At 43.2% G+C, this 22,791-nt stretch overlaps 1 protein-coding gene across 16 annotated transcripts in view; it reads left to right on the forward strand.

Annotated features, from left to right (window-relative positions):
• bptf (bromodomain PHD finger transcription factor) overlaps window positions 1-22,791 on the forward strand; it is a 198,865-nt gene that overhangs the window by 39,327 nt on the left and 136,747 nt on the right. For all 16 annotated transcript variants that reach the window (XM_038777441.1, XM_038777450.1, XM_038777443.1 and 13 more), the window contains exon 3: window positions 17,631-17,854. In XM_038777441.1, coding sequence (XP_038633369.1) covers window positions 17,631-17,854 — 224 coding nt within the window. The remainder of the gene's footprint in view (window positions 1-17,630; window positions 17,855-22,791) is intronic.

Raw genomic sequence — 22,791 nt, forward strand, 5'->3', positions numbered from 1 at the left:
TCTTGTGTCTTATCGTCTTATATCACAAAAGCACTTCACAGCCAGTGTTTTGTTTTTGACTTGATGTGGAGATGCCGGCGTTGGACTGGGGTGAGCACAGTAAGAAGTCTTACAACACCAGGTTAAAGTCCAACAGGTTTGTTTCAAACACGAGCTTTCGGAGCACGGCTCCTTCTTCAGGTGAATGGAAAGGCTTGTTCCAGAAATGTTTATATAGACACAGTCAGAGATGCCCCGGAATGCGAGCACTCCAGTGTTTTTGACTGTGAGGGAGGAGAAGAGAATTCCCCAGTTCGTCTTTGAATACACTATGGAACCTTCCACATCTACTTGAATGAGCAAAATGGGGCTTTAGTTTTCTACTTAAGATTTGGAGACGAGGTGACACTGCACCAAATGCACAACAAAAAAGATATTTTGTATGTTTGATTAATGAAAAAGCAATTTTACCATTAGAGTTAATAAATATACTTGCAGTTGATTTTAAACATTATAATTTTCATTAATTTGGACTGTCTTATTGGTGAATTGTTGCTATCATTCATCTTTGACCATGCTTGAAATTATTTTCAGTTCATGTAATATGCCGAAGCATTGTCATAAAACAAAAATCAACCCAGGGTTGATTCTGCTGTATATTGGAGTATTCTTTTTCTCCTCAATCGTTATTACTACACTGATTGTTTCTGTTAACTACTGGTCTGTGATGCCAATCACCCTACACTGATTGTTTCCGTTAATTACTGGTCTGTGATGCCAATCACTCTACATCTTAATTTAAAATAAAATTTAGAATATCCAATTATTTTTTTTTCCCAAGTAAGGGGCAATTTAGCGTAGCCAGTTCACCGAACCACATCATTTTGGGCTGTAGAGTTGTGACCCACGCAGATATGGGGAGAATGTGCAAACTCCACACAAAGTGATTCGTGTGGGCCAGGATCGAACCTTTGTCCTCAGTGCCATGAGATAGCAGTGCTAACTACTGCCACTGTTCTGCCCACTGTACGTCTTCATGTGAAGAGCCTGTGACACTGGCAATGAAATCTGCAAAAAGTAAATCACTCGAGGATTGTTCTCTCCCAATTCTTCAGGTGTTTTATTTTTCTGTGAGGTTGTGGATCTTGACCAGACACTATGATTGATGCGGGTGCTCTGAGGCTATAAAGGACGGGAAAGTCAACAATGTTTTCTACTTTTGATTATTCTCTCGAATGCATTTGGGATGTTGAGTATTTACTGAAGCTCAGTTTGTTAGGACACCTACTGGTCCCTTGGGTAAACATACATAAAAAAGCGCAGGAGGCCATTTGGCCCTTTGAGCCTGCTCCACCAATCATTTTTTAAAAATTTAGTGTACCCAATTATTTTTTCCCAATTAAGGGGCAATTTAGCATGACCAATCCACCTAACCAGCATATCTTTGGGTTGTGGGGGTGAAACCCATGCAGACACTGGGAGAATGTGCAAACTGCACACAGACAGTGACCCAAGGCTGGGATTAGAATCCGGGTCCTCAGCGCCACAGTCCCAGTGCTAACCACTGCACCACTGTGCTGCCCACTCCACCATTCATTATGATCATGGCTGATCATCAAGTTTAATACTCTGAATCCATCTCCCACCTTATTGCTCCAAGAGCTGTATCTAATGCCTTCTTGAAAATTACACTGTTTTGGCCTCAACTACTTTCTGTGGCAGTGAATTCCAGTTTCACCACTATTTGCGTGAAGAAATTTCTCCTTGCCTCAGTCCCAAAAGGTTTCCTCAAAACCCTAGTTCTGGATTTCCCCACCATCGGGAACATTCTTTCTGAATCTACCCTATGTAATCCTGTTAGAATTTTGTAAAGTACCAGGACACTGCCAAACTGGTGGAGCTGTAATCCACTGTTGAGAGTCCTTGGCATTGGGAGGGATGGGGGAAATAAACTGTTTCTTCTTTTTTTGCCTCCAAACAAATAGCCTTTTCATGGATATATTGAAACTATGTTTGTCTAAAATTTGCATCAGCTGATTATAGCACAAACAGGTTCACTTGAGTTTGAAGACTAAATATCTTAGATTAAAGTTTTTTTGTTTAGGGGAAACAGTTTTCTTTATTCTTTTGAAGGCTGGACTCTCTCTTTCACTATAGCCATCTTGAGTTTCTGGTACCTGGAGCAAATGGTCATTCTTCAATGTGAGCATGATTGTTGGTGGTGTTTAAACTTTCTTTTACATTTTCCAATTAAGGGGCAATTTAGCGTGGCCAATCCACCTAGCCTGCACATCTTTGGGTTGTAGGGTGCGACCCACGCAGACACGGGGCCAATATGCAAACTCCACACAGACAATGACCTGGAGCCGGGATCAAACCCGGGCCCTCAGCGCCGTGAGGCAGCAGTGCTAACCACAGTGCCACCGTGCAGCTCTGAAACCCACATCTTTTTTTTTGTTGTTTTTTTTAAAACTCAAAGTACCCAATTATTTTTTCTCCAATTAAGGGCAATTTAGTGTGGCCAATCCTGCCTACTCTGCACATCTTTGGGGGAGAATGTGCAAACTCCACACGGACAGTGACCCAGGGCCGGGATTCGAACCCGAGTCCTCAGCGCTGCGGTCCCAGTGCTAACCACTGTGCTACATGCCGCCCTCCGCTTTCGATAATTATATTGAGACTCTGCCTTAAAATAATTTCAATGCAGTGTTGCTGTAACTAAGTGGAACTGGCACAAGCTGCTGAAATTATTAGATGGATTGGCCACACTAAATTGCCCCTTAATTTGAAAAAATGAATTGGGGTACTCTAAATTTATATAAAAATTTTTTTTTTAAAATTGCCATGGAGATGGGAGGAGCTTAATAAGATTCTGATGGAGTGGACGTTCAGAGACTATTTCCTCGAGTGGATGTAGCTGTTACAAGGGGGCATAACTATTAAGGTTCAAGGTGGGAGATATAGGAGGGATATCTGAGGTAAGCTCTTTACTCAGAGTTAAGGTGTGGAATGGACTGTCTGCTGTGATAGTGGAGTCGGACACTTCAGGGACTTTCAAGCGGTTATTGGATGGGCACATGGAGCACACCAGAATGACAGGGAGTGGGATAGCTTGATCTTGTTTTCGGGCAATGCTCGGCACAACATTGAGGGCCGAAGGGCCTGTTCTGTGCTGTACTGTTCTATGTTAAGGTGGGATACTGTTTTCTGTAGTTAAAAAGGCCGATTTCAGTGGGGTTCTGCAGGACTCAGTACAAGGTTTCCTGCTTTTTGTGGTATAAGTTAACAATTTTGATGTAAATATAGGGGGAATGTTCAAGATGTTTGCAGATACAAAAAATTGGCTGCGTGGTAGTTGACAATGAGGAGGATGGGGCAGCACGGCGCAGTGGTTAGAACTGCTGCCTCACAACGTCAAGGACCCGAGTTCGATCCTGGCCCCGGGACACTGTCCTCGTGGAGTTTGCACATTCTCCCTGTGTTTGCGTGAGTCTCACCCCCACAACCCAAAGGTGTGTAGAATAGGTGGATTGGCCATGCCAAATTGCCCCTAAATTGGGAAACAAAATGAATTGGGTACTTAAAAATTATAAAAAAGAGTATGAGGAGGATAACGAGAGACTGCAAGAAGATTTTAAATAGACTGGTCAAGTGAGCAGAAAAGTGTCAAATGGAATTCAACCCTGAGAAGTGTGAGGTGATGGTTTTGGGGAGTCAAACAAGGCAAAAGATTATGCAATAAAGGGAGGACACAGAGAGAAGGCGAAGAAGTGAGGGATGGAGTGAATATCCACATCCCTGAAGATGGAAAGACAGGTTGATGAAATGGTATTGGGGCAGCACGGTAGCATTGTGGATAGCACAATGGCTTCACAGCTCCAGGGTCCCAGGTTCGATTCCGGCTTGGGTCACTGTCTGTGCAGAGTCTGCACATCCTCCCCGTGTGTGCGTGGGTTTCCTCCGGGTGCTCCGGTTTCCTCCCACAGTCTAAAGATGTGCAGGTTAGGTGGATTGGCCATGATAAATTGCCCTTAGTGTCCAAAATTTTAAAATTTATGTCCCCTTGTAATAGTTTGTTTGTCTGACTGTTTACTCTATCTATTCCCCTGATCATCTGAGAACCTCTATCAAGTCGCCCCTCATCCTTCTCCGTTCTAATGACAAAAGGCCCAGCATCCTCGACCTTCCTTCGTAAGACCTATTCTCCATTCGAGGCAACATCCTGGTAAATCTCCTTTTCACCTTTTCCAAAGCTTCCACATCCTTCCTAAAATGAGGCGACCAGAACTGCACACAGTACTCCAAATGTGGCCGTACCAAGGTTCTTAAATTCAATCCCTCTGCTAATGAATGCTAGCACACCATAGGCCTTCTTCACCGCTCTATCCACTTGAGTGGCAACTTTCAAAGATCTATGAACATAGACCCCAAGATCTCTCTGCTCCTCCACATTGCCAAGAATCCTACCGTTAACCCTGTATTCCGCATTCATATTTGTCCTTCCAAAATGGAAAACCTCTCACTTTTCAGGGTTAAACTCCATCTGCCACTTCTCAGCCCAGCCCTGTATCCTATCTATGTCTCTTTGCAGCCGACAACAGCCCTCCTCACTATCCACAACTCCACCAATCTTCGTATCGTCTGCAAATTTACTGACCCACCCTTCAACTCCCTCATCCAAGTCATTAATGAAAATCACAAACAGCAGAGGACCCAGAACTGATCCCTGCGGCACGCCACTGGTAACTGGGCTCCAGGCTGAATATTTTCCATCCACCACCACTCTCTGACTTCTATTGGTTAGCCAGTTTGTTATCCAACTGGCCAAATTTCCCACTATCCGATGCTTCCTTCCTTTTCTGCATAAGCCTACCATGGGGAACCTTATCAAATGCCTTACTAAAATCCATGTACACCAAATCCACTGCTTTACCTTCATCCATGTGTTTGGTCACCTCCTCAAAGAATTCAATAAGACTTGAGGCAAGACCTACCCCTCGCAAATCCGTGCTGACTATCCCTAATCAAGCAGTGTCTTTCCAGATGCTCAGAAATCCTATCCCTCCGCACCCTTTCCATTACTTTGCCTGCCATCAAAGTAAGACTAACTGGCCTGTAATTCCCAGAGTTATGCCTATTCCCTTTTTTGAACAGGGGCACCACATTCGCCACTCTCCAATCTCCTGGTACCACCTCTGTTGACAGTGAGGACGAAAAGATCATTGCGAACGGCTCTTGCTTCCCATAGAATCCATGGATATATCTCGTCAGGCCCGGGGAACTTGTCTATCCTCAAGTTTTTCAAAATGCCCAACACATCGCGCTTACCAGTCTGTTTTACTGTCCTCTCCAACAATATGGCCCCTCTCATTCGTAAATACTGAAGACAAGTACTCATTCAAGACCTCTCCTATCTCTTCAGACTCAATACACAAGCTCCCGCTACTGTCCTTGATTGCTCTATTCATTCTCATATTTCTCACATATTTGTAAACGGCCTTGGGGTTTTCTTTGATTCTACCCGCCAAAGATTTTTCATGCCCTCTCTTAGTTCTCCTAATCTCTTTCTTCAGTTCCCTCCTCGCTATCTTGTATCCTTCAAGCGCCCTGTCTGAACCTTGTTTCCTCAGCCTTACACAAGTATCCTTCGGAAACAAGACATTCAACCTCTCTTGTCAACCATGGTTCCCTCACTCGACCATCTCTTCCCTGCTTGACAGGGACATGCCTATCAAGGACACGTAGTATCTATTCCTTGAACAAGTTCCACATTTCACTTGTGTCCTTCCCTGACAGCCTATGTTCCCAACTTATGCACTTCAGTTCTTGTCTGACAGCATCGTATTTACCCTCTCCCCAATTGTAAAACTTGCCCTGTTGCCTGCACCTATCCCTCTCCATTACTAAAGTGAAAGTCACAGAATTGTGGTCACTATCTTCAAAATGCTCCCCACTAACAAATTTATCACTTGCCCTGGTTCATTACCAAGTACCAAATCCAATATGGCCTCCCCTCTGGTCAGACAATCTACATACTGTTAGAAAAGCTTCCTGGACACACTGCGCAAACACCACCCCATCCAAACTATTTGATCTAAAGAGTTTCCACTCAATATTTGGGAAGTTGAAGTCACCCATGACTACTACCCTGTGACTTCTGCACAGTTCCAAAATCTGTTTCCCAATCTGTTCCTCCACATCTCTGCTGCTATTGGGGGGCCTATAGAAAACTCCCAACAAGGTGACTGCTCCTTTCCTATTCCTGACTTCACCCATACTACCTCAGTCGGCAGATCCTCCTTGAACTGCCGTTCTGCAGCTGTTATACTATCTCTCATTAACAAAGCAACCCCATCACCTCTTTTACCACCCTTCCTAATTTTATTGAAACATCTATAACCAGGAACCTCCAACAACCATTTCTGCCCCTATTCTATCCAAGTTTCCGTGATGGCCACCACATCGTAGTCCCAAGTACTGATCCATGTCTTAAGTTCACCCACCTTATTCCTGATGCTTCTTGCGTTGAAGTATACACACTTCAACCCATCTCCGTGCCTGCAAGTACTCTCCTTTGTCAGTGTTACCTTCCCCACTTCCTCACTACACGCTTTGACCTCCTGAACATCGGTTACCTTAGTTGCTGGACTACAAGTCCGGTTCCCATTCCCCTGCCAAATTAGTTTAAACCCTCCCGAAGAGTACTAGAAAAGTTAGGAGGGTTTATTGGGTTACGGGGATTGGGTGGAAGTGAGGACTTAAATGGGTCGGTGCAGACTCGATGGGCCGAATGGCCTCCTTCTGCACTGTATGGTCTATGTTCTAAAAAAAACCTCCCTCCCAGGATATTGGTACCCCTCTGGTTCGGATGCAACCTGTCCTGCTTGTACAGGTCCCACCTTTCCCAGAATGCGCTCCAGTTATCCAAATACCTGAAGCCCTCCCTCCTACACCATTCCTGCAGCCACGTGTTCAACTGCGCACTCTCCCTATTCCTAGCCTCGCTATCACGTGGCACCGGCAACAAACCAGAGATGATAACTCTGTCTGTCCTGGCCTTTAACTTCCAACCTAACTCCCTAATCCCGTTTATTACATCCACACCCATTTTCCTACTGACGTCATTGGTACCAATCTGCACCACGACTTCTGGCTGCTCATCCTCCCCCTTAAGGATCCTGAAAACACGATCCGAGACATCCCTGACACCTGGGAGGCAACATACCTTCCGGGAGTCTCGCTCGCGACCACAGAATCTCCTATCTATTCCCCTAACCATTCAGTCTCCTGTCACTATTGCTTTTCTATTCTCCCCCCTTCCCTTCTGAGCCCCAGAACCAGACTCAGTGCCAGAGACCTGGCTGCTAGGGCCTTTCCCTGGTAGGTCATCATTTCACCCCCCCACCCCCCGAACCTGCCTGTTTGTTTTCTTTCCCCTGACTGTAACCCAGCTACTCTTGTCCTGTACCTTGGGTCCGGCTACCTCCCTGTAACTCTTCTCTTACCCCCTCTGCCTCCCGGATGATCTGAAGTTCATCCAGCTCCTGCTCCAGGTCCCTAACACAGTCTCTGAGGAGCTGGCGTTGGGCGCACTTCCTGCAGGTATAGTCAGTGGGGTCACCGGTGGTATCCCTCACCACCCACATCCTACAGGAGGAGCATGCAATTTCCCTTCTTACCTTACAGAATATAGCTGCACTGTGGACCAACCATACCTCTGCCCTCCGACTCTGCTCCGAGTCAGCTGCACTCTGAAAACTCCTGGCTCCCTTCACGTTCTTTGAGGAAATGTAGGAAATGAAATGAAAGGAGCTCCTTACTGCCTCCTTGCCGAACTCCCTCAGTCACCAAACTCTCACTATAGCACTCAAATGCACCCAAATTCAGCACTCAGTGCAAACAAAGTCTGCACTGTAACTAGCTCAGATTTATACTGTGAATCTAGCCTCTGAAAACTGGCCTAATCCAATTAACTAATTAACAAGCTCCAGCTGCAAGTAAGTACAAGTAGAACCTTGTTTAAAGCTGATTCAAAATTCACCTTCTTATAAACCAAACAGCAACTTTTAAGTTAATTAACTAAATAAAAGAAATACTAGACTTTAAATAAAAATGAACCCTTATACTCCCTCAGTTACCAAACTCTCACTGTAGCACTCAAATGCAACAAGCTCAGCACGCCCTCAGTCACCAAACTCTCACTGTAGCACTCAAATGCCACAAACTCAGCACTCTAGTGCAAACAAAGTCTGCACTGTAACTAGCTCAGATTTATACTGTGACTCTAGCCTCTGAAAACTGGCTTAATCTAATTAACTAATTAACAAGCTCCAGCTGCAAGTAGCTACAAGTAGAACCTTTGTTTAAAGCTGATTGAATATTCACCTCTTCAACCAAACAACAACTTTTAAGTTAATTAACTAAATAACAGAAAGACTAGACTTTAGATAAATATTAAAAATAAACCCTTAATATCCCTCAGTCACCAAATCACTATAGCACTCAAATGCACACAGATTCAGCACTCAGTGCAAACTGGGTCAGCTTCTGGTCAGCTTGCTTTAAAAAAAAAAGGATCTAATTGCACTGAGATTTGAGGATGTTGCCAGGGCTGGAAGCGTTGGGGTTGTTCTCTTGGAACAGAGGATGTTGAGGAGAGATTTCAGTAAATCGGGCCTTGCCCTATGTGGATGGGAAGGGCTCATTTACCTTTGCAGACAGGCCAGTGAGTAGGGTAAAAGATTTGAAGGGATGGACGATAGGATTAGAGGGGAGATTGGGGGGGAAGGAAGGAAGGAAGGAATCACCCGGGCTGGTACGGGTTTGGAACTCCCTGTCTGAATGTATGGTAGAGAGGGGAACCCTCATCTCATTTAAAAAGTGCCTGGATCTACGTAACTGCATGTATATCTTGCAATTGAGGGTGTCCTGTATATTCTGTGATTGTGAATCTGCCTCCATACACCTGATGATGGGGCAGCACACCGAAAGCTTGTGATTTCAAATAAACCTGTTGGACTTTAACCTGGTGTTGTGAGACTTCTTGCTGTAACCTGCAGGGCTTCAGACCAAATGCTGGAAAGTGGGATTAGGTTGGGAGGCTGTTCTTTTTGCTGGCACAGACATGATGGGCCAAATGGCCACCTTCTGTGCTATAAACCTTGTGATTAACACAGGGATTCTCAGACTTGCAATGTAGCAGAGAATTGGTGGAATTCATTAAGAATGTTACTGGTGTTGATTGGGATGGGCAGTTCAAACAAAATCGCTATCTTCAAAACAAAACGACGTATCAACATCATTCCTTTCCAGACAGTAGTGTAGAGGTTTTGTGAACCTTCTGAATCTGCCCACAGCATGCAACTACACTTAGTGTAGCGGTGTTCCAAGGTGCTTCATAGAATATGGAGGATTTAGACATGTGTTGAAGAGAGTTCAAGGGGACTTTAAAAGGTAGTGGAGCTTGTAGCATGAAGGAATGGTATCGGGAGGGAATTTGTGAAGCACTGCCACTGATGGATAGTGGAGGTGCATTGCATCATATTTTAGATATTTCGGGGGCAGCACATGGCACAGTGGTTCGCATTGCTGCCTACGGTGCTGAGGACCCGGGTTCAAAACCCGGCCCTGGGTCACTTGCCGCGTTGAGTTTGCACATTTTCCCCATGTCAACCCAAAGATGTGCAGGTTAGGTGGAATGGCCACGCTAAATTGCCCCTTAATTGGGGGGAAAAAAGAGAAATAATTGGGTACTCTAAATTTTAAAAAAATGATTTCTAATTGTAAAGGAGAGGAGTGCTGTGATGTGGAGCATAGAGTTGCTGGGTAGGGCAGTGCTGTTCAGAATTTGTAGATGAGGCTTTGTATGCATGGGAGTTCAGTGATCTAAACACAGATGTTTTTGTGACCAGATTTGTAGTTGCATCCTTTTATATTACAGTTTGAGCTCTGGGAGAGTGACACCAATAGTAGAATCATATAATCCCTATGGTGCAGAAGGAGGCCATACGTCCCATTGCATCTGCACTGACTCCTCCGAAAGAGCACTTCACCCAGGCTTGTTCCCCCACCCCAACCCCACTTAACCTTTTGGACACTTAGGGCAATTAGCGCGGCCATTCCACCTAACCTGGAAACCCACGCAGACGTGGGGGGGACCGTGCAAACTCCACACACAGTCGCCCGAGCTCAGAATCAAATCCGGGACCCTTGTGCTGTTAGGCAGTAGTGCTAGCCATTGTGCTGCCCACTGTGCCACCCACTGCTTTGCATCCTACAAAGGTAAGACCACCTGTATTCATGAGTGCTACATATAATATAATATAACAGCAATGCTCAGAATCGAATCATATCTCCCAAGTTCTTCTGTTTGGTCAGCATAGGAACTGAACACTCATTCATGTGCCTCCAGAGTTTCTGCCAAAGTTATGGCTGTGACTTGGGAGAAACCCGAGGAAATTCCTGCAGCCTGTGGTTTGCAGTCTCTTCAATTCTCATTACAGTAAAAATGTTGCTCGGTATTCAGTAATGTTTTTGTTTAGTGTGCATGATACATTTTCTTGAAAAAGCCAGTGACTGAAGTCCATTGTATGTTTGGAGTTGTTCTAATTGTAGAATCCTGGTGCATCTATACTGGTTTAGCACAGGGCTAAATCGCTGGCTTTGTAACTAGACCAAGGCAGGTCAGCAACACGGTTCAATTCCCGTACCAGCCTCCCCGAACAGGCACCGGAATGTGGCGACTTGGGGCTTTTCACACTAACTTCATTTGAAGCCTACTTGTGACAATAAGCAATTTTTATTTCAATTCAATAAGTCGCAACCGCCTCTTCTGAAAGAACAGGGACCCTGACCATTTCACCAAAGTTGGAGACATGCCAAAGAGTTGGCCTGGAGGTGTGGCGTTGGGGCAGGATAGATTGAATCACTCTGGAATTGATTACATTGCTTTGAATAGCAAATAAGCCAATGTTGGACTCAGGGAATGAAAAGGAATACCTTTTGTCCAGTGTTACAATGATCGTGAATACATTCCGTGATCTATTTTCATATTATTCATATGGAAATTAAAGAGCTGTATTTGAGGAACAAAAAAAGCTGCACGTTGGCCACACTGATACACCTATAGCGTGCATGCTATACTGTCATGTGGGAGTACCTTCAAGAAATGGGTGTTTATAAATGGGTATGTATATAAATATCTGTAGTGAGAATACCTTTGAAAAATGGGTGTTTATTACTGCAGTGATGTCAGAGTGGGCGGAGCTGGGCTGTCTGTCAGCTTTTTACTTTTGTTTTAGGCTGTTTGCTGCATGGTGTGTTTTAGTTTAGTTTTCAGAGCTGGATAGCTGCAGTCACAGCCAGAAGGTGTATGAATCTCTCTCTGTAATCTAAAGACTGTACATCAATCTTGGTGATTTAAAACTAATAACAGTAGTGACTTTAACCTGATGTGCTTCTGGTAAAAGGTGTTTTAAGTTGTATGGATGTTAAAAGAAAAGCTTAAAGGGCTACTTAGTGTTGTGGTCTTTGGGGGTTGTTTTTAATTAATGGTTGCTAAGATGTTCGCTGTATGTTTTTAAAAAGGTTAACTTGAGTTCATAGAATAAACATTGTTTTGCTTTGAAAAATACTTTTCCATTTCTGCTGTTCCACACCTGTAGAGTGGGCCGTGTGCTCCCCATACCACAATCTAGTAAAAGTTGTGGGTCAGGTGAACTCCATGATACACTTTGGGGTTCTCTAAACCCTGGCCCATGACCATACCTACCATGTCCATAACTTGAAAAATATGCTTGTCTGACTTTGAAAAATGTTGCATTGAATGAAACAGAGCTTTACTTGGATGCATACTTTTGGGTCTCATCAGAGAATGTTTTATTAGGCAACTATGGACTTGGACATACTTGTCAATTCACATGTATTATTTCAAAGTTACAGTCTGCAATGTAAGTTAGCACTGTAAAGTGCAGGAAAGCTCAGTTATTTATTGACAGCCTGTGTTGCTCCCAAATGAAAAGTGGATAACTTAATTGTTTGAGTGGCCAGGGCTGTCTGCTGGCTTAATGTTGGACGTTAGCTGATGGTCTGCCTATGGCTGCAGTTTGAAACAGGAGTTCTTAGGACAAAATAGGGTTATGTGAGATGCAAGAAATGCAATAAATACTTTGTACTAGCTGCTTTCTAGTATCAATTTTGTTATGTTCATTTCCCTGGGAAGTTTAATAAATGAGTGATTGATGTGATTTTTGTTTATCATGCTGTGGCATCATATCTATAATATTGGTAAATTTATTTCTTAATTCTGTTTTATTGCATTTAAGTTTATTCCAGTGATGGGCATTAACTGGGGATTCACTTGTGCTTCAATACATAGGAATAGACTGAAATCGTTTGCTGCAGTAGGCGGTACATGTTTGTAATATGAAAGTTTTGTAAGTGTGTAAAGATTGGGTCTCAGTTCTATTCTTCATTCATCTGGCATCCTGGATTACAACACATACTAAATCAGTTGATTGGGTTTTGGAAACTAAACCTTTTCTCCAGTCTAATTTTAAGTCGTATAGGAAGGTGTGATGAGGAATTACTAGAGCAAGAGTATGGTTATGAAATATTAACCGTACAAAAGCAAAATGTAATATTGCTGGAAATCTGAAATAAAAACTAAATGCTGGAAATAGTCAGGTTTGTTAGCATCCCTGGGGAGGGAATATTAATGTTTTGGGTAGGTGGTCTCGTGTCAGATCTACTCTGAGCACTTCGGACAAAAGGTCATCGACTTGAAACATTAGCTCTGATTCCCTCCCTAGATGCTGGTGAGTATTTCCAGTGTTGTCTGTGTTCATTTGATAACATTTTGTGAGAAGAGTGTGCTAATTGGTTGGCAAGTGGACTCTGGTAGAGATGTTGCCATGGGGAATGCACCAATTATTGGTGGCTGACATTTAATAGCCCAACATTGTTTGTAAATTTAAACCAGGCAGTTGACCCTGCTCAAGGTATTTCCCTGAGAAATGAACCAGTGAATGGCTATTTTATTTAGTTGACACAGGTGTAGTGTTTATATGTTTGTTCTGTTTGCAAAGAACAGGGCTCTGTGTATTACAGACGGCACGGTAGCACAATTGCTTCACGGTACCAGGGTCCCATGTTTGATTCCGGCTTGGGTCACTGACTGTGCAGAGTCTGCACGTTCTCCCTGTGTCTGCGTGGGTTTCCTCCGAGTGCTCTGGTTTCCTCCCACATATCCACAAAAGCTTTCTATAGGTATGTCAGGAATAAAAGAATGACTAGGGTAAGAGTAGGGCCAGTCAAGGACAGTGGTGGGAAGTTGTGTGTGGAGGCTGAGGAGATAAGCGAGATACTAAATGAATACTTTTCGTCAGTATTCACTCAAGAAAAAGATAATATTGAGGAGGAGAATGCTGAGACCCAGGCTATTAGAATAGATGGCATTGAGGTGCGTAGGGAAGAAGTGTTGGCAATTCTGGACAAGGTGAAAATAGATAAGTCCCCGGGGCCGGATGGGATTTATCCTAGGATTCTCTGGGAAGCCAGGGAAGAGATTGCTGAGCCTTTGGCTTTGATTTTTAGGTCATCATTGGCTACAGGAATAGTGCCAGAGGACTGGAGGATAGCAAATGTGGTCCCTTTGTTCAAGAAGGGGAGTAGAGATAACCCCGGTAACTATAGGCCGGTGAGCCTAACGTCTGTGGTGGGTAAAGTCTTGGAGAGGATTATAAAAGATACGATTTATAATCATCTAGATAGGAATAATATGATTAGGGATAGTCAGCATGGTTTTGTGAAGGGTAGGTCATGCCTCACAAACCTTATCGAGTTCTTTGAGAAGGTGACTGAACAGGTAGACGAGGGTAGAGCAGTTGATGTGGTGTATATGGATTTCAGTAAAGCGTTTGATAAGGTTCCCCACGGTCGGATATTGCAGAAAATACGGAGGCTGGGGATTGAGGGTGATTTAGAGATGTGGATCAGAAATTGGCTAGTTGAAAGAAGACAGAGAGTGGTAGTTGATGGGAAATGTTCAGAATGGAGTTCAGTTACGAGTGGCGTACCACAAGGATCTGTTCTGGGGCCGTTGCTGTTTGTCATTTTTATAAATGACCTAGAGGAGGGCGCAGAAGGATGGGTGAGTAAATTTGCAGACGACACTAAAGTCGGTGGAGTTGTAGACAGTGCGGAAGGATGTTGCAGGTTACAGAGGGACATAGATAAGCTGCAGAGCTGGGCTGAGAGGTGGCAAATGGAGTTTAATGTGGAGAAGTGTGAGGTGATTCACTTTGGAAAGAATAACAGGAATGCGGAATATTTGGCTAATGGTAAAATTCTTGGTAGTGTGGATGAGCAGAGGGATCTCGGTGTCCATGTACATAGATCCCTGAAAGTTGCCACCCAGGTTGATAGGGTTGTGAAGAAGGCCTATGGTGTGTTGGCCTTTATTGGTAGAGGGATTGAGTTCCGGAGCCATGAGGTCATGATGCAGCTGTACCAAACTCTGGTACGGCCGCATTTGGAGTATTGCGTACAGTTCTGGTCGCCTCATTATAGGAAGGACGTGGAAGCTTTGGAACGGGTGCAGAGGAGATTTACCAGGATGTTGCCTGGTATGGAGGGAAAATCTTATGAGGAAAGGCTGATGGACTTGAGGTTGTTTTCGTTAGAGAGAAGAAGGTTAAGAGGTGACTTAATAGAGGCATACAAAATGATCAGAGGGTTAGATAGGGTGGACAGCGAGAGCCTTCTCCCGCGGATGGAGGTGGCTAGCACGAGGGGACATAGCCTTAAATTGAGGGGTAATAGATATAGGACAGAGGTCAGAGGTGGGCTTTTTACGCAAAGAGTGGTGAGGCCGTGGAATGCCCTACCTGCAACAGTAGTGAACTCGCCAACATTGAGGGCATTTAAAAATTTATTGGATAAGCATATGGATGATAAGGGCATAGTGTAGGTTAGATGGCCTTTAGTTTTTTTTTCCATGTCGGTGCAACATCGAGGGCCGAAGGGCCTGTACTGCGCTGTATCGTTCTATGTTCTATGTTCTATATCCTGAAAGATGTACTGTTGGGTAATTTGGACATTCTGAATTCTCCCTCCGTGTACCTGAACATGCACTAGAATGTGGCGACTAGGGGCGTTTCAAAGTAACTTCATTGCAATGTTAATGTATGTCTACTTGTGACAATAAAGATTATTATTATAAGTCGCTTCCACAAAATGCAAATGTGCCACACTGAGAGCCTGACTGGAAATGGAAAATTGGTTGTCAGCATAATTAAAAAAGAAAAAAACCAAATTTAGTGTACCTAGTTAATTTTTTTCCAATTAAGGGGCAATTTAGCGTGGCCAATCCACCTAGCCTGCACATCTCTTGGGTTGTGGGAGCGAAACCCACACAAACACGGGGAGAATGCGCATACTCCACACGGACAGTGACCCAGAGCCGGGATCGAACCTGGGACCTCGGTGCCGTGAGGCAGCATGGCTAACCAACTACGCCACCATGCTGCCCGTCAGCATCATTTTTAACCCACTGACAATTTAGTAAATGTTATCCAGAATGTTTTGGTGACATTGCGATGCTAGGTGTGTAGGTTTTAAAAAATAAGTTTCGAGTACCCAATTCTTTTTTGCCAATTAAAGGTCAAATTAGCGTGGCCAATTCGCCTATCCTGCACATTCTAGGATTGTAGATTGTCTGTCCCAAAGACTGGCAGATTGAGTCAAAAAGCTCATTCCTTCTGCTGTTCGCAAGAGCAAGGTACAGACATGCAACTTACAGACATGTGCTTGCAAAACACATTGGACAACATTTGCTAAGTAATCGTCGGTGTGGTCAACCAATTGTCATTTGGGCTCGCAGTGTGGTGTATTTGCAAGTACCGGAACCTGCAGATACTAATACACAGGACCCTGTTCTTTGCAGACAGAAAAAACATTTAATAGTAATGATCTTTATTACAAGTCTGCTTACATTAACACTGCAATGAAGTTACTGTGAAAACCCCCTAGTCGCCACACTCTGGCGCTTGTTCGGGTACACTGAGGGAGAATTCAGAATATCCAATCCACCCACATTTACGCACTTTGCGCTTGTTTCACCTAAACAAAATAAGTGAAAACCATTCGCCGATTCATTCTTCAGTGCGATGTCTTGACCAGAGTCGAGCTGCTTGGTTTAAATTTTCAAACTATGCTTGGCGGTCAACTGTCAGCCATCATTAACTGGCTCTTTCTCCATGGCAACACCTCTGTCAATCACTGGCCAACCAATCAGTGCTCTCCTTTCAAACTGTATAAAGTTGTTGTTTCTGACATAGGCATTCTTGTGATTGTCCTGATAAGTGCATGGTGAAAGCTTTGACCAAAGGTATTTTTTTCCAACAGTATTCAAGTTGCATTGATGCAAGTGCGAAGAATAGAGGATTTGAGGAGTATTGGCGTCTGAATATTTGGACAAGTTAAGAGTTTAAAGTCTGTTTGGCTGCAGGAGTCATGGTTTTAAAAATGATTTTGTTTTGCTTGCAAAACAGAAGAATGTGGATTGCCTGGGGAAGTCCCTGGGGAGTTAATGTGCTTTTGTACCCTGCAGAGATTATTTGTTTTTCAGCTTGGGGAGATGAGTTCATTGCTGGGTGGGGCTCAGGAAAGGCAAAGAGGCAATGAATTTGAAGAAGCTTTGAGAAAGAGAGAGAAGCTGAATTCTGATCTGTCAGACCCAGAGTCCACAACTCTTTCCTTTTTAAAAAAAAAAAGTAATATTTTAAAGCCGAGCAGTCTTGTCTGAAGACGAGAAAGCTGAAACAATTTATTTGAAGCAGCTATTTGAAGATATTCAGGCAGAATCTGTGTGGGTTCCAACTGAAGCCCAAATCTGTTCTGCAAAGCAAATATTACTCTGCCCTGCTGATTTTTAAACTCAATTGAGAGCTGTAGATTTCTTTGTCATTTCATGGTAAATTGCATTGTAGTGTTAAGGGGTAATTGTAAGCTGTTCTTTTTGGGTGTGAAGTTAAAACGTTTAATGTTGTATTCATATTAAATTTTATTTTAGAAATACCAAAACCCTATTTTTATTTCATGCAGTCGCCTCTGGAGTGAATCATTCTTTCTGCACAATCTTAAAATAAACGAAAATGGGGCAGTATGGCGGCGTAGTGGTTAGCACTGCTGCCTCATGGCGCCGAGGTCCCAGGTTCGATCCTGGCACAGGGTCACTGTCCGTGTGGAGTTTGCACAATCTCCCCATGTCTGCGTGGGTTTCACCCCCACAACCCAAACATGTAACCCCAATATTTTAGTTTTGTTTTTAAATTTAACAGTACCCAATTTATTTTCTTAATTGGAGAAAATGAATTGGGTACTCTTAAATTTAAAAAAAAAACACTAAAATATTGGGGTTACGTCCAGTATCCTAGGCACTGTTGGGGTCTGGTCTGGCATCATAATATAAGTTAACAAGCCACTTGATTTTGTCCACCGTAGTGCAATATGTGGGAGCAAAGCGAATGGGATTGTATAGTTTGAGGCTGCTACTTCATCTTATGTACATAACCATCCCATTTTTTCCCCCCTGTGTTTGCCTGAATGCTATAGTGCTCTTATTTATATAAATTGATTTGTATTTCCTTCAGCGAGGAAGATAAAGAAGATGAAAAGGATAAGAGAGTGTGGTATTACAGCTCAAAGGTGCAGCTAGCTGAACTTATTGAATCTCTGGACAAAGAATACTGGGAATATGACCTCTGCAGAATACTGGAAGAAATGCGTGATGAAATTCATCGACATATGGACATTACAGAAGACCTGACCAATAAAGTTCGTGGCAATAACAAATCTTGTCTCAGTGCAGCTAATGGTAAGTGAAGTTGACTTAAAGAACGTTGTTGACTTATGCCTCTTTTTAACCAGATTTGAAAATGGAGTTTGATACTCTTCTGTCATGTCTGCTAGAGGATGATCGGTTCAGCTTTTGAATGCAGATATTTTTTGTACGTTGGAGAACCAAATAGTTTACTGATAAAGCTTGTCTGTAATAAATTCTGTAGGCAGTGACAAAGATACTGAGCAGAAACAGAAAATGCTGCAAATACACAACCAGTGAAAAGAAGAAAGAAGTGAACATTTCATGTGTAACCTCAGTTAATATGCCTTTATTATGCCTTTTCTCTTTGCAGGTGCTGACAGATCTTTTTCCAACATTTGATGTTTTTGTTTCACTTGGAGTTTGTGCAGTTTATTTTCTTCTTTTTTTTAAATATTGAGTTGATTTTGTGCGCAATTTCCAGAAGTCCGATCATTGATTTTTCAGCTGTTGCAATCACTGCCAATCTTGGCAATCACCAAATGTAAGACCCTTTCATCCAGTTTTCCCTGTAAGTTGCGTAACTGCGCAGAAGCCTTAAAGTCCTTGATGGGCACAAGTTTATACCTTTTACCAGACGTGTGTAGCCCTGCAAAAATATTTAGAGGTTGTGCATTTATCGCAACTGCACTCAAGAAAATAAATTGAGGGTCGATAGCCTAGTTCCAAAATTAATTTTGCTGCGTGCAAGTGACTATTTTCATAAAACATGCATTTTTTAAAACTTAAGACATTTCTTGGCTGCACCTTCATTGGTGTTGAATTGCTCTCTGTCCCTGCCCAGCGTGGCCATTCACAGAGTGCCATCAAGCTGTTCAGTGACTCAGTATCCACAAATTCACAGACTCCGCAGGAGTTGCTGAATAACCATGTTTCAGCTTCTTCAGAGTGGCTCAAATTGTTACCCCTTCTCAGATGTTAACCCTTCCAAGATGGCTAGAATTTTCTCCTGTTTCAGATACATATTTCTTGTTATGCAGTCAGCCTATTGATGCTCTTCGGACAGTTGCATCTTTAAAAAAATCTTATTTAATCAGTATCTGAACTTGATTTCAGCTCCAAATTGTGCAGTTGTTATGGTTCAGCATTTTAATGCTTGTTGTTTTGCAGCTCTTGCTTTAGTCAGCACTGTTTAGTAGACCTGTACACACATTAATACATTTTTTAAAATGTGTAGTATTGATGTTTGCGATGCGTAAATTGGTTTCCTCTTTTGGCTATTCTAATGCTTGATTCAGCATTGTACTATGTGACAAAATTATTTTGTTTTCTTCAATTCTACAAAACAATGCAAGTTAGTGCAAAATAGCCTCATTTATGATTAATGTCCAGCAGTTTGAAGTGGATGACTATGTTGGCCTTATTTAAATCTGTTTGGATGCTTTTTTCATCTCCTGTTCCAAGTAGCATTCTATTTACTGAGAAAGCAAGCAAAAGATCTCTACAGGCCTTCGCCAATGACCATTGTAACAAGACTTGGCGTGTTGAGCCTTCCTGAGATGCTTTTCCTTTTCTATTTCTTCCACACACAAACACTTGATCAGTCACCATTCATCTCTTGTCCTTTCCCTATCCTTAAATAATGCTATCCTGCTATGATTCCCCTCATGGGGGCCATTGTGGGGGAGGTTGTGGGGAAATATATGTCCTCCTTTTCCACTGCACAGCTTGTTAGCACACCAAACCGCGCTGCCAGCTCAGTTTTATTCCTGGTCGCTTGGCCCAAAAACCTCTTAATTGCATTCTTAAAACCTGTTTTGCCTGTTGTAGCACTATGCTGGTTAGTCTTGGCACAGGTGAAATAAATGTCTTGGGACATGCAGGGATATGAGTAGGTATGGAGTCATTTGACGTGCCTATCTAGTGTGGTAAAGGGATTGTAAAGTGGAAACAGCAGCTAAGAGTGATTGGTGGAGGAAATGGTTGCACAAGTATGGGATCAATGAAGGCAGACAGTGAAATGTAAATATTTGGGAACTTTTTCTATTCTGCTGATCCTTCTGTTGCAGTTATTGTAAAGGCATGTATGTTATGTATTGCATAGATGGACAGTAATGTTTGGGAAATTTACAAAATACATATTTTAATAGCCATATTTGTTGTTACAGCACTCAAACTGATCAACCTTTTAAACAGTTGTCTTAATATTCATTTCCCCAACCCCAAAAAGGGACCCAAATTATGTTGACTTGAAGATGTCATGGTTCCAACCGAGTTACTAGTGTCAGTTTTACTAACTTAAGATTGATATAAACAAATGATGATTCAGGCGACATTTGAAAAATTCCACAAATTTAGCGGAGCACAATAGCATTAAAAACTGGTGCACAGTGGCACAGTGGTTAGCACTGTTACCTCATGGCACCGAGGACCTGGGTTCGATCCCGGCCTCGGGTCACCATCCGTGTGGGGTTTGCGCGTGCTCCCTGTGTCTGTGTGGGTCTCACCCCCACAACCCAAAGATGTGCAGCGTTGGTGAATTTGCCACTCTAAAATGCCCCTTAATTGGGAAAAAAAAGCTGGATATTCTAAATTTATTTTTTAAAAGGCTGTTACATAACTTGGGTTAAATTTGTATTTTTAATTTCCAAAATATTCATTGTCTTGCTCCAAGTTCGTGTTTCTGCCCTTCATATAGGGGTTGGTTTAGCACACTGGGCTAAATCGCTGGCTGTGAAAGTCGACCAAGGCAGGCCAGCAGCACGGTTTAATTCCCGGACTAGCCTCCCTGAACAGGTGCCGGAATGTGGTGACTAGGGGCTTTTCACAGTAACTTGAAGCCTACTCGTGACAATAAACGATTTCATTTAGTTTCATTTCATTTTTCATTTCTTTTCATTTCATTTATCTTGTACCTGTGCTATCAAGAAATAATTAACTTCAGAAGATGATACATGCACTAAAATGATTTGTGTAAAAATAGGTTCCGTTAACTTGGGGTGGGTGATGGAACAAAATAAATTATTTAAGATGAATGTCATTGCTTCACCCTTTTGGCATATATTACTTTTAAAATCTCTCAGTTTAAGCATAGAATTGGGCAGGCTCTGCAGGAAATGCTTTGAGGCCAGTATCAGGAGCTCCCCCTGCTGCTCCATGTTTGTAGTTGTTTCATTAGCCGCCATCACTCAATTCCAGGATTAAGAAAGTTTGTTCAAACGCAACTGTTTTAAGCTGCTCTAAATTGCAAGAAACTGGGAAATTCTTGATGCCAATCTGGGCTATGTTCAAACTAAGTCAGTGAAAAGCTACACAAAATGACCAAGACGCACGCTGCCCAGTCAATCCCGCTAGACTAACATCTGGAGACTTGTGCCAAATTTGAGAGAGCTGCCTATGGACTGATCCACAGCCACTGATTAAAACATATCTTGCAGTCGATGTCCCAGACTAATTCATCATGATCCCTGGGTATGTTGTCTCTTACTGGTAGGACAGGCCCACAAAAGTGGTAGCACAGTGGGATATAGTCAGGGCCTTGGAGGTCCTCAGATTGATTCCAAGCCCCATGACGTTTCATGGCATCTTCAAGCATGGACACGGAAAACTATTGCTGATTATCACCAACAGTTCATCTGATTAATCGGTCCTTCTCCATTTTGAATACCACTTGGAAGAAGTACTGAGTGCAGCAAGGCCATCGAATGTACCCTGCATGGAGGGGGCCTGCAAGGGATATCATCAAGAGTGGCTTGGTAGCACCACGTTAAGAGGATGGCAGAGTTCTGAAGGACATTTCTGCCAGACTAGGCCAATGTGTGTTGAAAGAATCAATAAGAGATAAACTCCCAGTGCTACCAAGATATGACTAACGGCAGTGGAAACCACATGGCAATGGGCCTGACTGGGCCACCCAATAATGTGGAAAGTTGCCCAAGTATGTTCCGTCCAAAGAAAAGCTTAACAAATAGAATCTGGCAGATTACCATCCCATCCCAATCAACAGCAAAGTGATGGAAGATGTCCTTGACGATGCTATCAAGTAGCACTTAGTCAACAGCTCAGGTTGAGTTCCACCAGTGTCACTCTGCTCCAGACATCGTTACAGCTTTGGTCCAAACTTGAACAAAAGAGCTGAATTCCAAAGGTGAGTGACTGCACTTGACGGGCAGCATTTGACTGAGCGTGATAACCAAGGAGACAGAGTAAAGTTGAAATCAGATGTTGAAGTCATACCAAGCACAAATAAAAATGACCAAGAATGTCACAAAGAACGTTGGAGGCCAATCTCAGCACCAGGTCATCGCTAATGGAGTTTGCCCCAGAATAGGCCAGAAATTGGGTTGTTTGCTGATGTGTTAGGTACCGTTTACAACTCTGGTATTGAAGCACTCTGCCCATATGCAGCAACACCAGACTTTGGCAGCTGTGTGTCCTATCTTCAAGAAGCACTGCAACAACTCACCAAAGCTCCTTTGATAGCATTCCAAACCTGTGACCTCTAGCACCCAGGCTGAACAAGGACAGCAGATACATGTGAACATCACAATCTGCAAGTTTTCTTCCAAGTCACATACCAACTTGACTTGGAAAAATGTCTTTCAGTTCCTTCACTGTTGGGTTAAAATCCTTCAGCTCCCTTCACCACAGCACTGTGGAAGTACCTCCTCCAGATGGATTGCAATAGTTCAAGAAGGTGGGGTAACGCCACCTTCTCGAAGGCAGTTGGGGATGGGATAAATAGAACATAGTGTGGAAGGAATCCATTCGGCCCATCGAGTCTGCACCGACCCACTTAAGCCCTCACTTCCACCATATCCCCATAAACCAATAACCCCTCCTAACCTTTATTTTGACACTTAATGGCCAATCCACCTAACCTGCACATCTTTGGACCGAGAGGAAACCGGAGCACCCGGAGGAAACCCACGCAGACACGGGAGAACATGCAGACTCCGTCCAGACAGTGACACAGAGGGGAATCGAACCTG

Source organism: Scyliorhinus canicula, chromosome 18 (assembly GCF_902713615.1).
Source record: "Scyliorhinus canicula chromosome 18, sScyCan1.1, whole genome shotgun sequence".
NCBI classification, from domain to species: Eukaryota; Metazoa; Chordata; class Chondrichthyes; order Carcharhiniformes; family Scyliorhinidae; genus Scyliorhinus; species Scyliorhinus canicula.